Here is a 13,588-nt window from a genome sequence, read left to right on the forward strand (position 1 = left end):
GTTTTTAAGAAGAGACTGGACAGCCATTTGTCCGAAATGGTATAGGGTTTCCTGCCTGAGCAGGGGGTTGGACTAGATGACCTTCAAGGTCCCTTCCAACTTTACTATTATTATTATTATTATTATTATTATTATTATTATTATTATTATTATTATTATTATTATTATTATTATTATTATTATTATTATTATTATTAAGTACTGTATAGAAAACAATAGGATCTCTGAAAAGAAACCACCCTTTTCCCCTTGATTTTCACCCCAAGTTCACAAGTGTGAGTTGGCATTCCATGCTGACTGAGGCATGAACGTAGCTGCAGAAAAATTGCCCAGGGAGGTGATCTGTAAATTGTTTTTTCAAATTTGTTAAAACCCATGTAGGAAACAATTGTTTCCACTTTCACATTACTTTGTGCTCCTGCATGAATAACATACTCCCGCCTTTGTTGAACTGCTGTGAAATATAGATTCATGCTGTTTGCAAATGCTTTATTCCTAATAATAGACACTTTATTTTTTGTTCCTTTTTTGAAAGCAGTAATTTGCATACCTGGCAGGCAGTATTTTTCTATCAGTACAAATGCAGCAACTAAACATAACCCGCATTGGCTTTTCAGTCCTAATTATGTGTTTAGTAACCATTTCTTTTCCCAACATCTTCCCACATCATCCCTTTTAATCTCAGTCAATAATAATGGAACAGAAAAGGTCTGTGCAATTAAATATGCTGTGCTGATTTAAACAAACAAACAAAAATAGATAAGCCATGAGAGTCTAGATCTAGGGCTAGATCTAGATCAAAAAGAGACCCTCAAAACCTACTTGAAATTTAAAATTGTCTTCTGAATATTGAAATATTTTATATAATCCTCAGTGGGAAAATTTGAAATACTTTAATCCCAACTTGGTATTTATACAGGTAGTCTTCAATTTACAACAGTTTGTTTAGTGACTGTTCAAAGTTACATGTGACTTACGACAGTTACGACCTTTGCAGCATCCCCATGATCATGTGATCAAAATTCATATGCAACTAGTTCATATTTGTGATGGTTGGAGTGTCCCTGGAACATGTGATCATCTTTTGTGACCTTCTCACAAGCAAAGTCAATGGGGAAGCCAAGTTCATTTAACAACCGGGTTATTAACTTAACAACTTCAGTGATTCACTTAATAACTGTGGCAAGAAAAGTCATAAAATGGGCCAAATCTTGCTTAACAAATGTCTCACTTAACAACAGAAATTTTGGGCTCAATTGTGGTCGTAAGTTGAGGACTATCTGTCTAACTAACTATAGGAATGTCCACTGTGATACAAACAGAAATGTTTTTAAGCCAAAGATTTCCAATAATAATCAGTCCAATTATTTGCACAGCTATACCAATCCGTCTGGATCACTCAAGAGTTGGAAGTTGGGCTGGAATTTTTTTACAGCCTTCAGATCTCCCTGTTCTTTAGGGATATCTGAAAAATGAATTGATCCACACCACACAAAATAATGTACCATATGTGCTAAAAGGTCTGTGATCATGTCTAGTCTTCTTTCCTATTAGCAAAATCCAGATGCCTTCAACATTTACAGGTTTTCAATGGTAAGAATTATTTTAGGAGCTTAACCACTAAAAAGCTTTTACATAAATTTCTTCTAAAGGCCGTTAAACAGATTCTGATAGCTAAACCTCTTAATGTATCGTATTTTTGTTGTTATGGCTCCAAGAAGCTTGTACAAGTAACATTTCTATAAAACTATTTCTATATGAACGTCTATAAAGGAAAATCAGTTCTAAAATCTAAACATAATGCCAAATCCTTATCCTGAGGGAATACTATTAATACACAAAATCTCTTCCCTCCAAACAATAAAGTAAAAAGTATTTTCAGTTTTTAAGATGTTCAATGAATATTACTTGCCCTTAGTTGCCATTTTTGTCTTTCTTATTGTGAATAGCTAAGAAGTACACACAAATTCAGTAAGAACTTACTCATTTGCTCTAACCCAGGTTTGTCCAACCTTTGCAACTTTAAAACTTGTAGACTTCAACTCCCAGAATTCCCCAGGAACCGCTGCTGTAATCATTTGGTCTTGCTATGGCAATATGTTTTGTATTTCATTTTTCAAAAAAAAAAAAAAAAAATCGGTAAAAGTAGTTATTAATCAAGGGTAGAATAAATGTTAGCCTTATCATCAGATTGATCTTCATATTTTTTTCTTATTTTTATTTCTAGAACCCGTATGGTGTCCATATCTTCTTCCTCCAAGAGCATCCTTAGCTTTAAAAGCTTTCTTACTTCACCAGCCTTGGGATAATAAGTATTCTTTGGATATATCATACATGTAAGACTTATTTTTAGTATGGAGGCTATTTTAGAAAATAGCAAGGTGTATATAAGGATTGGGTTCAGCCGCGGATCGGTTAAGACACTGGGCAGTTCAAGATCTAAGTACTACATAACGAAGTGAGTTTCTGTTATTTGCCCCAGCTCCTGCCAGCCTAGCATGTAAATGCAAGTAGATAAATAAGTACCACTTTTGTGGGGAGGTTACAGTGTTCTTTGTGCCTTCATTGTATAGTCATGCCAGTCACATAACTACAGAAACATCTTTAGACAATGCTGGCTCTTCGGCTGTGAATCGGAGATGAGCAATTCCCCCTAGATTCAGACACAACTGGTAGAGGAAACCTTTACCTTTTTATATAAAGATAAAGGTTCTCCTTTTGAGTCTGATCCAAATTGAACTTAGAAACAGCCTGTAAATTTAATTTCAGATTGTCAGTTCTTGATTTCTGTGGTCACTAGGAGATGAAACAACTTGATGTCACATAAGCAATCAATATTTGACTCTTAAATCTTTGTTCATTTGTTTTACAGAAATTATCCAGAGAATGAAAATATTAAAAATATGTTGCAAGAGCAGTTATATTCATTGTCCAAGTAAGCATATTTGAGTTTATTGTATTATATTTTCAAAATGGACTAATAAAAGTGTCTTTGCTTGCTTTTATTATACTACCAAGCTGCATTATTTTTTTATTTTTTAATAGTCTGATTCAATAATTTAACATATTTATTAAAGTAGCTTTCTTGGTTCCCAACATCAGTTTTCCTTGGATAGATATTAAAATATGGAGTCATATTGATGTGATTGCTGTATTATTTCCCATTTTGTTCAGTAGATATGTGACATGTTTATAACAATATTTAAAAATACTAGAATATCTGTGGAGCCATTATATAATCATATCTAATGAAAATTTGATAACATTTGTTAAGGCAAGACTTGGATGAAATTAATGTACTATGGGTTTGTGCCTTTAGCAAAAATTGTTGCTAATTAATATTGATGAATTTCAGGATATTGAACATAAAATTCTTGTCTTTCTACTGCTAATAAAAGACTAGAAAAATATTCCAGTAGAAAAATCTAGACACTACAATATGTAAACATTTCGCTATATACTATTCTTTCATACCACCCAGGCCAAATTATTCTATGATTATAGAGTTGATAGAGATTCTTCCATAATGATAGCTATCCATTTCATAAAACTAATAAAACATTAGTTGAACAGTGTGTATAATTGTGTGTCTGTGTGTATTTAACATTTATAGCTATGCCTAAGATATGGAGAAATAAATTCCTTTTTGCACAAACATTTTTAAGGTGCAAGAGGCTTGGTATAGTAGTACAATACCTATGTCTTTACTATCATGTAAAGTTAGTAAGGTACAGTTCAGTTGTATTTTTATTTATTGTTTTCATTCTGATAAAATGAATTAGAATAGTTTGCTTTTCAGCAAACAGCTGTTTGTTTTTGTTCNGACATTTTTGCAATATTTTATTTATTTAGCATATGTTATCTGCAGAGGTCATGCAATATATGTATTTGCTGACTATTTAAACTAATATGAAACCATAGAATTGCAATGGGATAGATTATAATTCGATATCTAATACTTCTGGTGTGGCTGTGATGAGATCATCCCAGGTGTCTTGAAATTTCCTGAGGAGAAATTCTTGCACTATATGCGTTAGTTAGTTCCAGACCACCATAGTCACATTGCGAGCTCTTCAGCCATTCCTCACTTAAAGAGCTTTGCCTTAGTTCTGCCATAGTGTGTCGCCCGATTCTATTCTATTTTGCAATTAACATTATTTAATATTTTTCAAATATATTTTGATATTTAAGATTACTGCATTTTATCCAAAATTGCATTTTTTAAAATGGGGATTTGTTATAATATTGATATAATATTGATTACGATATGCATTTTAAAAAAGGTAATAAACGAAATAACCACATCACCATTTGTAATGAAAGAAGATCTTCTTTTGTGATTTTTTTTTTTAGTTCAGGGAATAGTAGAGGTCTCTAAAAGGTAAGCTCAGCGGTAGAGATGACATATATTTCCCTAAATTATAAAGCAGAAATTAATACTAATAATCCACGAAATCCTTTTAGGTTTATATTTACAGTAATGGTAAATGGCTGAACATGAAAAGTACCCAATTTCCCCCAATAATCATTTTAAAGCTAATATTTGCTATATCCTTTAGATCCAGATGGTAAGCAGCTTAAGAAGTGGAAGAAATGTCAATTTCCGTGTAGTTGATGTTGACTGGTGTACATCAGATAAAGTGATCTTAGCTTCAGATGATGGTTGTATCAGAGTGCTGGAAATGACAATGAAGCCTGCATGCTTTAGAATGGATGAACAAGAATTGTCAGGTAAGGTAAAGATCCAGTCTATCTCCTCCCCCCTCCTTTTTTTTTGGGGGGGTGGAATTGCATTGTACAGTATTGCTGTAGTAAAACAGGAATGTTTCAGGAAACATTGCAATGTGGCAGAGATATTTTATTTATAGATACGGCATTTCAAATTGTGGGTGTAAGAACTGGGGTGATTTTAACCTACACCATAAGAACAATGTGGAATTGCAAAGAAAACTCAGAATTTTAGACATAGAGTAAATGAATTGTCAAAAAGCAAAGAAGTTAAGCCTGGTTTTTAAACTCTTTTAGCGTAGGAGAGGGAGGTATTTTAGCCAGTCCCCAGGCTCACAAGTAAATAAGTCATCATTTCAAAGGGTTTATTTGTTTCCAACTCTTGCTCACAAAATATTGACTGCAAAAAAACAACATTTATATTATATATTCATATGTTAAATCGGATCCAATGATCCCAATTTGCAAATGAGTTCCCTGAACTCATGGGGAAACTCACATTCTGCCTGATACTGCTATATTGCTGTTCTCAGCATCCCCAGCAGCATGACTGATAATGATAATGGATGCCGCAGGTGGTAGTTCAGCTCTTTCTGAGTCACAATTCTCTCTACGCTGGTTGCATTCTTTGCAATACTTTGCATGCTATTCTGCAGAATCCATAAGTTTTGCAGTAGGAAAAGAAGGCTAGAAAATCTTGTGTAATTCAATGCAACCCCATATGGATTGTGCTTCAGCTGGGCAATTAATAAAGTCATAAGTCATTGTGCATAATATACTGGTCACAGGAAAAAAACAACATGTACGGTTACCATCAAATTGTTTGCCTGAATCTTTGAGGAAGACCCAAAGATCACATTTTTTTTATTTAACAAAAGCAAGGAATTATCATTCCCTAACACGTGAACATTTCCTTTTCAGTTTAATTTGAATATGAATGTACAATTAATGTGTTGTTCAATGCAAAAAGATCTAAACACTTTACAAAAATGAAAATGAAATTTAGGGGAAAACTCCTTATGCATATACACAGATAATAACTTCTTTTGTTTCACATCCATTACATTCAACATTTACTTCCTGGAAAATAGAATGTATAAAACGTTTTTATTCTTTGTACTTCTAATTGTAATATTTTTATCAATGAAGTCATATTCATTTTTTTATTCTCATATTATATGCAAATTACATAAGTGTATATAACATCCCACTTTAAAGTGTACATAATATCCCACTTTAGTTTGAATAGTTTTCTATTTAGTATAGAAAGGTAATATGATTTATAATTTCTGCAAAAATTTTACTTGCAGTCTCTAAATCTAAAATACTGCTTTCTGCTTTTTACTAAGCCATTTGGTTACCAGTGTTGAATACATAAATTACATCTATTGTTCATAGGCTTGCTCATATACAGTGAGTAATACTAAATGTTTCATTTAATGCAAGATATTTTTTGTGAAACGTTATATTATCTATGTAGGAAGGATTTTTCCCTTCCATGTGATAAAATCTTTAGCACTGCTTTACCATATGACTGTATGATTGACTTTTATCTTTACTGCTGAAAAGAATAGGAGAGGAAATCCAATGGCTTGTAGATATATAACCTACTTCACATCTGTCTAGAATTTTGTTATAGCACTGAATGCTTATCTAAAATCGTAGGGTGCCCTAAAAAGAAAACATTTTATTTCACGCTTCGAAAACAGATCCACTGAGAATTTTCCATTGGAATATTTCTGATAATTTGCTTTCCAACCAAATGATTCTAGTCTTCTGTGTTTTGATGGGGCAAAAGTTGAAAGAGTAAGTACTGTATAGAAAACAATAGGATCTCTGAAAAGAAACCACCCTTTTCCCCTTGATTTTCACCCCAAGTTCACAAGTGTGAGTTGGCATTCCATGCTGACTGAGGCATGAACGTAGCTGCAGAAAAATTGCCCAGGGAGGTGATCTGTAAATTGTTTTTTCAAATTTGTTAAAACCCATGTAGGAAACAATTGTTTCCACTTTCACGTTACTTTGTGCTCCTGCATGAATAACATACTCCCGCCTTTGTTTAACTGCTGTGAAATATAGATTCATGCTGTTTGCAAATGCTTTATTCCTAATAATAGACACTTTATTTTTTGTTCCTTTTTGAAAGCAGTAATTTGTATACCTGGCAGGCAGTATTTTTCTATCAGTACAAATGCAGCAACTAAACATAACCCGCATTGGCTTTTCAGTCCTAATTATGTGTTTAGTAACCATTTCTTTTCCCAACATCTTCCCACATCATCCCTTCTAATCTCAGTCAATAATAATGGAACAGAAAAGGTCTATGCAATTAAATATGCTGTACTGATTTAAACAAACAAACAAAAATAGATAAGCCATGAGAGTCTAGATCAGTAGTTCTCAACCTTTTTAATGCCGCAACCCCAACCGGTCGTAAGTCGAGGACTAAACTGGTCGTAAGTCGAGGACTAAACCGGTCGTAAGTCGAGGACTACCCAACCGGTCGTAAGTCGAGGACTTTCCCTGCCCGGGAGCGCCGCGCATGCGTGGTTCCGCCCCTTGTGCCGGCCGAGCCGTAGCTGGCAAGCAGCAGAGACGGAGCAGGCCGACCACCAGCTGGCCCAGCCCAAGGGAGGTAAGGCACCCGCCGGAAAAGGGAAAAAAATGGCGGACAAAAAAAATGGCGGACAAAAAAAATGGCGGACAGCCTTGCTTGGCGACCCCCATGAAATGGTCGATTGACCCCAAATGGGGTCCCGACCCACAGGTTGAGAACCACTGGTCTAGATCTAGGGCTAGATCTAAATCAAAAAGAGACCCTCAAAACCTACTTGAAATTTAAAATTGTCTTCTGAATATTGAAATATTTTATACAATCCTCAGTGGGAAAATTTGAAATACTTTAATCCCAACTTGGTATTTATACAGGTAGTCTTCAACTTACAACAGTTTGTTTAGTGACTGTTCAAAGTTACATGTGACTTACGACAGTTACGACCTTTGCAGCATCCCCATGATCATGTGATCAAAATTCATATGCAACTAGTTCATATTTGTGATGGTTGGAGTGTCCCTGGATCATGTGATCATCTTTTGTGACCTTCTCACAAGCAAAGTCAATGGGGAAGCCAAGTTCATTTAACAACCGGGTTATTAACTTAACAACTTCAGTGATTCACTTAATAACTGTGGCAAGAAAAGTCATAAAATGGGCCAAATCTTGCTTAACAAATGTCTCACTTAACAACAGAAATTTTGGGCTCAATTGTGGTCGTAAGTTGAGGACTATCTGTCTAACTAACTATAGGAATGTCCATTGTGATACAAACAGAAATGTTTTTAAGCCAAAGATTTCCAATAATAATCAGTCCAATTATTTGCACAGCTATACCAATCCGTCTGGATCACTCAAGAGTTGGAAGTTGGGCTGGAATTTTTTTACAGCCTTCAGATCTCCCTGTTCTTTAGGGATATCTGAAAAATGAATTGATCCACACCACACAAAATAATGTACCATATGTGCTAAAAGGTCTGTGATCATGTCTAGTCTTCTTTCCTATTAGCAAAATCCAGATGCCTTCAACATTTACAGGTTTTCAATGGTAAGAATTATTTTAGGAGCTTAACCACTAAAAAGCTTTTACATAAATTTCTTCTAAAGGCCGTTAAACAGATTCTGATAGCTAAACCTCTTAATGTATCGTATTTTTGTTGTCATGGCTCCGAGAAGCTTGTACAAGTAACATTTCTATAAAACTATTTCTATATGAACGTCTATAAAGGAAAATCAGTTCTAAAATCTAAACATAATGCCAAATCCTTATCCTGAGGGAATACTATTAATACACAAAATCTCTTCCCTCCAAACAATAAAGTAAAAAGTATTTTCAGTTTTTAAGATGTTCAATGAATATTACTTGCCCTTAGTTGCCATTTTTGTCTTTCTTATTGTGAATAGCTAAGAAGTACACACAAATTCAGTAAGAACTTACTCATTTGCGCTAACCCAGGTTTGTCCAACCTTTGCAACTTTAAAACTTGTAGACTTCAACTCCCAGAATTCCCTAGGAACCGCTGCTGTAATCATTTGGTCTTGCTATGGCAATATGTTTTGTATTTCATTTTTTTAAAAAAAAAAAATCGGTAAAAGTAGTTATTAATCAAGGGTAGAATAAATGTTAGCCTTATCATCAGATTGATCTTCATATTGATCTTAGTTATTTTTTTCTTATTTTTATTTCTAGAACCCGTATGGTGTCCATATCTTCTTCCTCCAAGAGCATCCTTAGCTTTAAAAGCTTTCTTACTTCACCAGCCTTGGGATAATAAGTATTCTTTGGATATATCATACATGTAAGACTTACTTTTAGTATGGAGGCTATTTTAGAAAATAGCAAGGTGTATATAAGGATTGGGTTCAGCCACGGATCAGTTAAGACACTGGGCAGTTCAAGATCTAAGTACTACATAACGAAGTGAGTTTCTGTTATTTGCCCCAGCTCCTGCCAGCCTAGCATGTAAATGCAAGTAGATAAATAAGTACCACTTTTGTGGGGAGGTTACAGTGTTCTTTGTGCCTTCATTGTATAGTCATGCCAGTCACATAACTACAGAAACATCTTTAGACAATGCTGGCTCTTCGGCTGTGAATCGGAGATGAGCAATTCCCCCTAGATTCAGACACGACTGGTAGAGGAAACCTTTACCTTTTTATATAAAGATAAAGGTTCTCCTTTTGAGTCTGATCCAAATTGAACTTAGAAACAGCCTGTAAATTTAATTTCAGATTGTCAGTTCTTGATTTCTGTGGTCACTAGGAGATGAAACAACTTGATGTCACATAAGCAATCAATATTTGACTCTTAAATCTTTGTTCATTTGTTTTACAGAAATTATCCAGAGAATGAAAATATTAAAAATATGTTGCAAGAGCAGTTATATTCATTGTCCAAGTAAGCATATTTGAGTTTATTGTATTATATTTTCAAAATGGACTAATAAAAGTGTCTTTGCTTGCTTTTATTATACTACCAAGCTGCATTATTTTTTTTATTTTTTAATAGTCTGATTCAATAATTTAACATATTTATTAAAGTAGCTTTCTTGGTTCCCAACATCAGTTTTCCTTGGATAGATATTAAAATATGGAGTCATATTGATGTGATTGCTGTATTATTTCCCATTTTGTTCAGCAGATATGTGACATGTTTATAACAATATTTAAAAATACTAGAATATCTGTGGAGCCATTATATAATCATATCTAATGAAAATTTGATAACATTTGTTAAGGCAAGACTTGGATGAAATTAATGTACTATGGGTTTGTGCCTTTAGCAAAAATTGTTGCTAATTAATATTGATGAATTTCAGGATATTGAACATAAAATTCTTGTCTTTCTACTGCTAATAAAAGACTAGAAAAATATTCCAGTAGAAAAATCTAGACTCTACAATATGTAAACATTTCGCTATATACTATTCTTTCATACCACCCAGGCCAAATTATTCTATGATTATAGAGTTGATAGAGATTCTTCCATAATGATAGCTATCCATTTCATAAAACTAATAAAACATTAGTTGAACAGTGTGTATAATTGTGTGTCTGTATGTATTTAACATTTATAGCTATGCCTAGCTATACCTCTTTATTTAAGGAAAAACGTGTTTGTAAAAATTCCACGTTCTCCGAACCATATCATCATGTTATGGATACAGAAATGATAGTACATTTCAATCATTCCATGTCAAGTCAACATAAAAATAAATAACAAAAGTAAGACTATTTTACTTAATCTTATCAAACGAAAAGTCGTTTGTCGACAAACAAAAACAAGTTTTCAAAACTATCTTTGGTATAAGGGGAGGGACTCATAATATATGCCTGAAATGGTTTAACTCTTTACAGTGATGTCAAGAAACTTTTGCTTGATCCAGAGTTCACTCTTTTGCAGCGATGCTTATTGGTTTCAAGGTAATATAACATTTCCTAAATAATCTCCAAAAGTTTATTTTAGAAATAGCTCTTATATAGTGCTAAGTCTGAATATTTTCTGTTTCAGAATTGGTACATTATTTATGTATAACTGCTGCATTAATTTTTGTACAGAAATTAAAAAAGTAAGGAAAATTTCATTAGGGTCTTATATTGGTTTGTTTAGTTACAATTATTTACCCTAACCATTGTAAAATTAAGTGCAATAACTATTATGCAAGAAATGCTTCCCATTTAGCCTATTCATTCTGAGGTAATATAACATTGGTTAACAATCCAGTATTTTTTACTGTTGCAGATGGATAGGCAAATATATAACATTTATGGCAGAGGTCCCCAACCTTTTGGGCACCAGGGACCAGTTATGTGGAGAGAGATTTTTCCGCAGACTGGAGGGTGCCTTGTTTTGTATGCTGCCTGTATCCCGTGGATAGGGCTTTGATTGTTTGTGCAGACCGGTTGCTGGCATGCCGTGGCCCGGTACCAGTCCACGTACTGGGGGTTTGGGACCCCTGATTTATGGGATACTGCTATTTTGATATCTATGAAGTTCCTTGACTGGATTTCTGCAAAATGCTCGATCAATTGTACAGGTTTTTGAAACAGCATGTCGTGGAAATGCAGTGTTAGCATCCAGTGTAAACCTATCCATGACACTAAACCATGAGGTATCTGTGGAGATTCTCAGTCATCCAGATCATGGTTTATCCCAAAAGGGCTTTTTCAAAAGGCAATTGGACTTTGTTTGTTTTTTCCTTGGAGACGTTTCACTTCTCATCCAAGAAGCTTCTTCAGCTCTGACCTGAAAAGCTGAAGAAGCTTCTTGGCTGAGAAGCGAAACGTCTCCAAGGAAAAAAAACAACAACCAAAGTTCAGTTGTCTTGTGAAAAACCACTTTGGGGATGAACCATGAGATGGCTTATTTGGAGAGAAGTAGAGTATATTGATTCCGTGTAACAAATGTATTTTCTTAAACTGGATTTAAGATCTTGCATGTTGGGTGAACTCTACCCTATCTTGTATACTGAGATAGTTAAATGGGGAACAGAGTTTAGAATAATGTGTCTAAGTGTGATACTATTTCATAATAATGTACAACATTAGAAATAATATTTTTAGTACAGTGTTTCCCAAGTTTCCAGATGTATGGATTTCTATTCCTAGAATTTCCCAGACAGCATGGTGAACATTTTGGACAATATGCTGAGAATCTTGGAGGTTATACGTTTACTGTCCAAATAAAGCAAGGACAAAAAAACTCAGAAGTTTTGATTGATTTTATTTCTGCTTTAGAATTATTCAAAGTTTCATAATTTAAATTTGGGCACCATGACAAACTGTCACTAGTCAGAGCCTTCCTGATTCTTCTCTTTGACCTCCTAGAAAGAGGAAAGCGGACATAGACCTTAGTTTCCAGTTTTTGTTTCTTACAGCTTCCTTAACTCCATCTCCACATGTTAAATACTCAAAGGTGATGGGAGTTGTAGCTTTAAGTTATTCCAGCTGTGGAATATATCATCAAGAGTTATATTTAGTTCTGAATCTTCCTGCTTTCAGGAAAATAATTTAGAGCCTGGGTGTCAAACTCGCCGTGTCACGTGACGTGTCGCCATGTATCATGACTTTTTCCCTTGCTGGAGCTGGGGTGGGTGCGGCTACTACATGACGCATCTGGCCCGTGGGCCGGCAGTTTGACACCCCTGGTTTAGAGCATTCTCTTCAGTCAAGCCTTTTATATTATATCAATGATACTTTTAGTATTTTTCCTGATTTTCATATTTTATTTTAATGTATTAAAATAATACATTAGGTTCCTAAGAATAGAAAGTCTGTAAATAAATGTAAAGAAATAAAATACATCTGAGAGCGCATCCTGGTTTCACAGGATGTGTGAATGCACTCATTGACTTTAAATCTGAACCATTAATTTAGGTTTTTTTCTCAGGCTGTATGGAGATGAATCTGAACTACACTTTTGGACTGTTGCCGCCCATTATTTGCATACTTATTCCTGTAACAAATCATTAATCATAAAGGCAGAAGATGTACTTGTTTCTCAAGAAAACTGGATCAGTCCGCTAGATATATGTTACGATATTCTCTGTGAAAATTCCTATTTCCAGGTATTGCTTGATTTTTAAAATAGTAAGTCCATTCAAATCCACAAAATATTCTTTTAACAGTTTCCACAAACTTCTTCTCATTTCAGTTGAAGCTTTCAGAGGTACAAACATAATGGTTATTATTTTTTAATTGAGTAGAACTCACATATTTGCGTATATGTTAATACTTGCTTATTACAATTTATACAGTGCAGGATCCATTGAATTTACAGCAGTTCTGTCTGGAAGAAGCAGAGGAAATTTTATACTTATAATAACACTATCCTACAACCTGAGACTCAATTACATTTTTTATACAAAATCATTATCCTAATTAGTTTGGCTATGATGAATTTCAAAATCTTATACAGAGCTTTTCCATCGTGATTTCTGCTTAATAACATGTAAGAAGTAAACAGTTATTTCAATTCAGTGACAAGCAGACATCTTCATTTTTCTTCATAGCAAAAGGAGGCAGCATAATTGGATTGTTATACTATTGACTATTAAGAAAAGCTTACTCTTAGCAGCATTTTTATCATAGGCATAGTCTACTTGTACCCACAGCCATAATCCTGGACAAAGCCTTAGGGCCTTGTAAGTGTTCATTTAATATTTCATTCATTCTTTCTCCTAATTCCTTTTGTGCCTCTGTTACTATTTGCTTAATTCTGACACCAAGTTTGTTCCATTTGCTTCCCACTTTCTTTTAACTTTATTTTCTTTAACTTTTGCATTTTAACATTTCTCAAAAGCTTTT

General features: G+C 34.1%; 1 protein-coding gene across 1 annotated transcript in view; it reads left to right on the plus strand.

Moving 5' to 3' along the window:
* WDR11 (WD repeat domain 11) overlaps positions 1–13,588 on the plus strand; it is a 54,271-nt gene that overhangs the window by 32,747 nt on the left and 7,936 nt on the right. The window contains exons 20-23 of the mRNA XM_015817247.1: positions 2,228–2,336; positions 2,873–2,935; positions 10,640–10,705; positions 12,672–12,849. Of these exons, the coding sequence (XP_015672733.1) occupies positions 2,228–2,336; positions 2,873–2,935; positions 10,640–10,705; positions 12,672–12,849 (416 nt within the window). The remainder of the gene's footprint in view (positions 1–2,227; positions 2,337–2,872; positions 2,936–10,639; positions 10,706–12,671; positions 12,850–13,588) is intronic.

The sequence above is a fragment of the Protobothrops mucrosquamatus genome, unplaced genomic scaffold, assembly GCF_001527695.2.
Source record: "Protobothrops mucrosquamatus isolate PMUCROS unplaced genomic scaffold, P.Mucros_1.0 scaffold566, whole genome shotgun sequence".
Lineage (NCBI taxonomy): Eukaryota > Metazoa > Chordata > Lepidosauria > Squamata > Viperidae > Protobothrops > Protobothrops mucrosquamatus.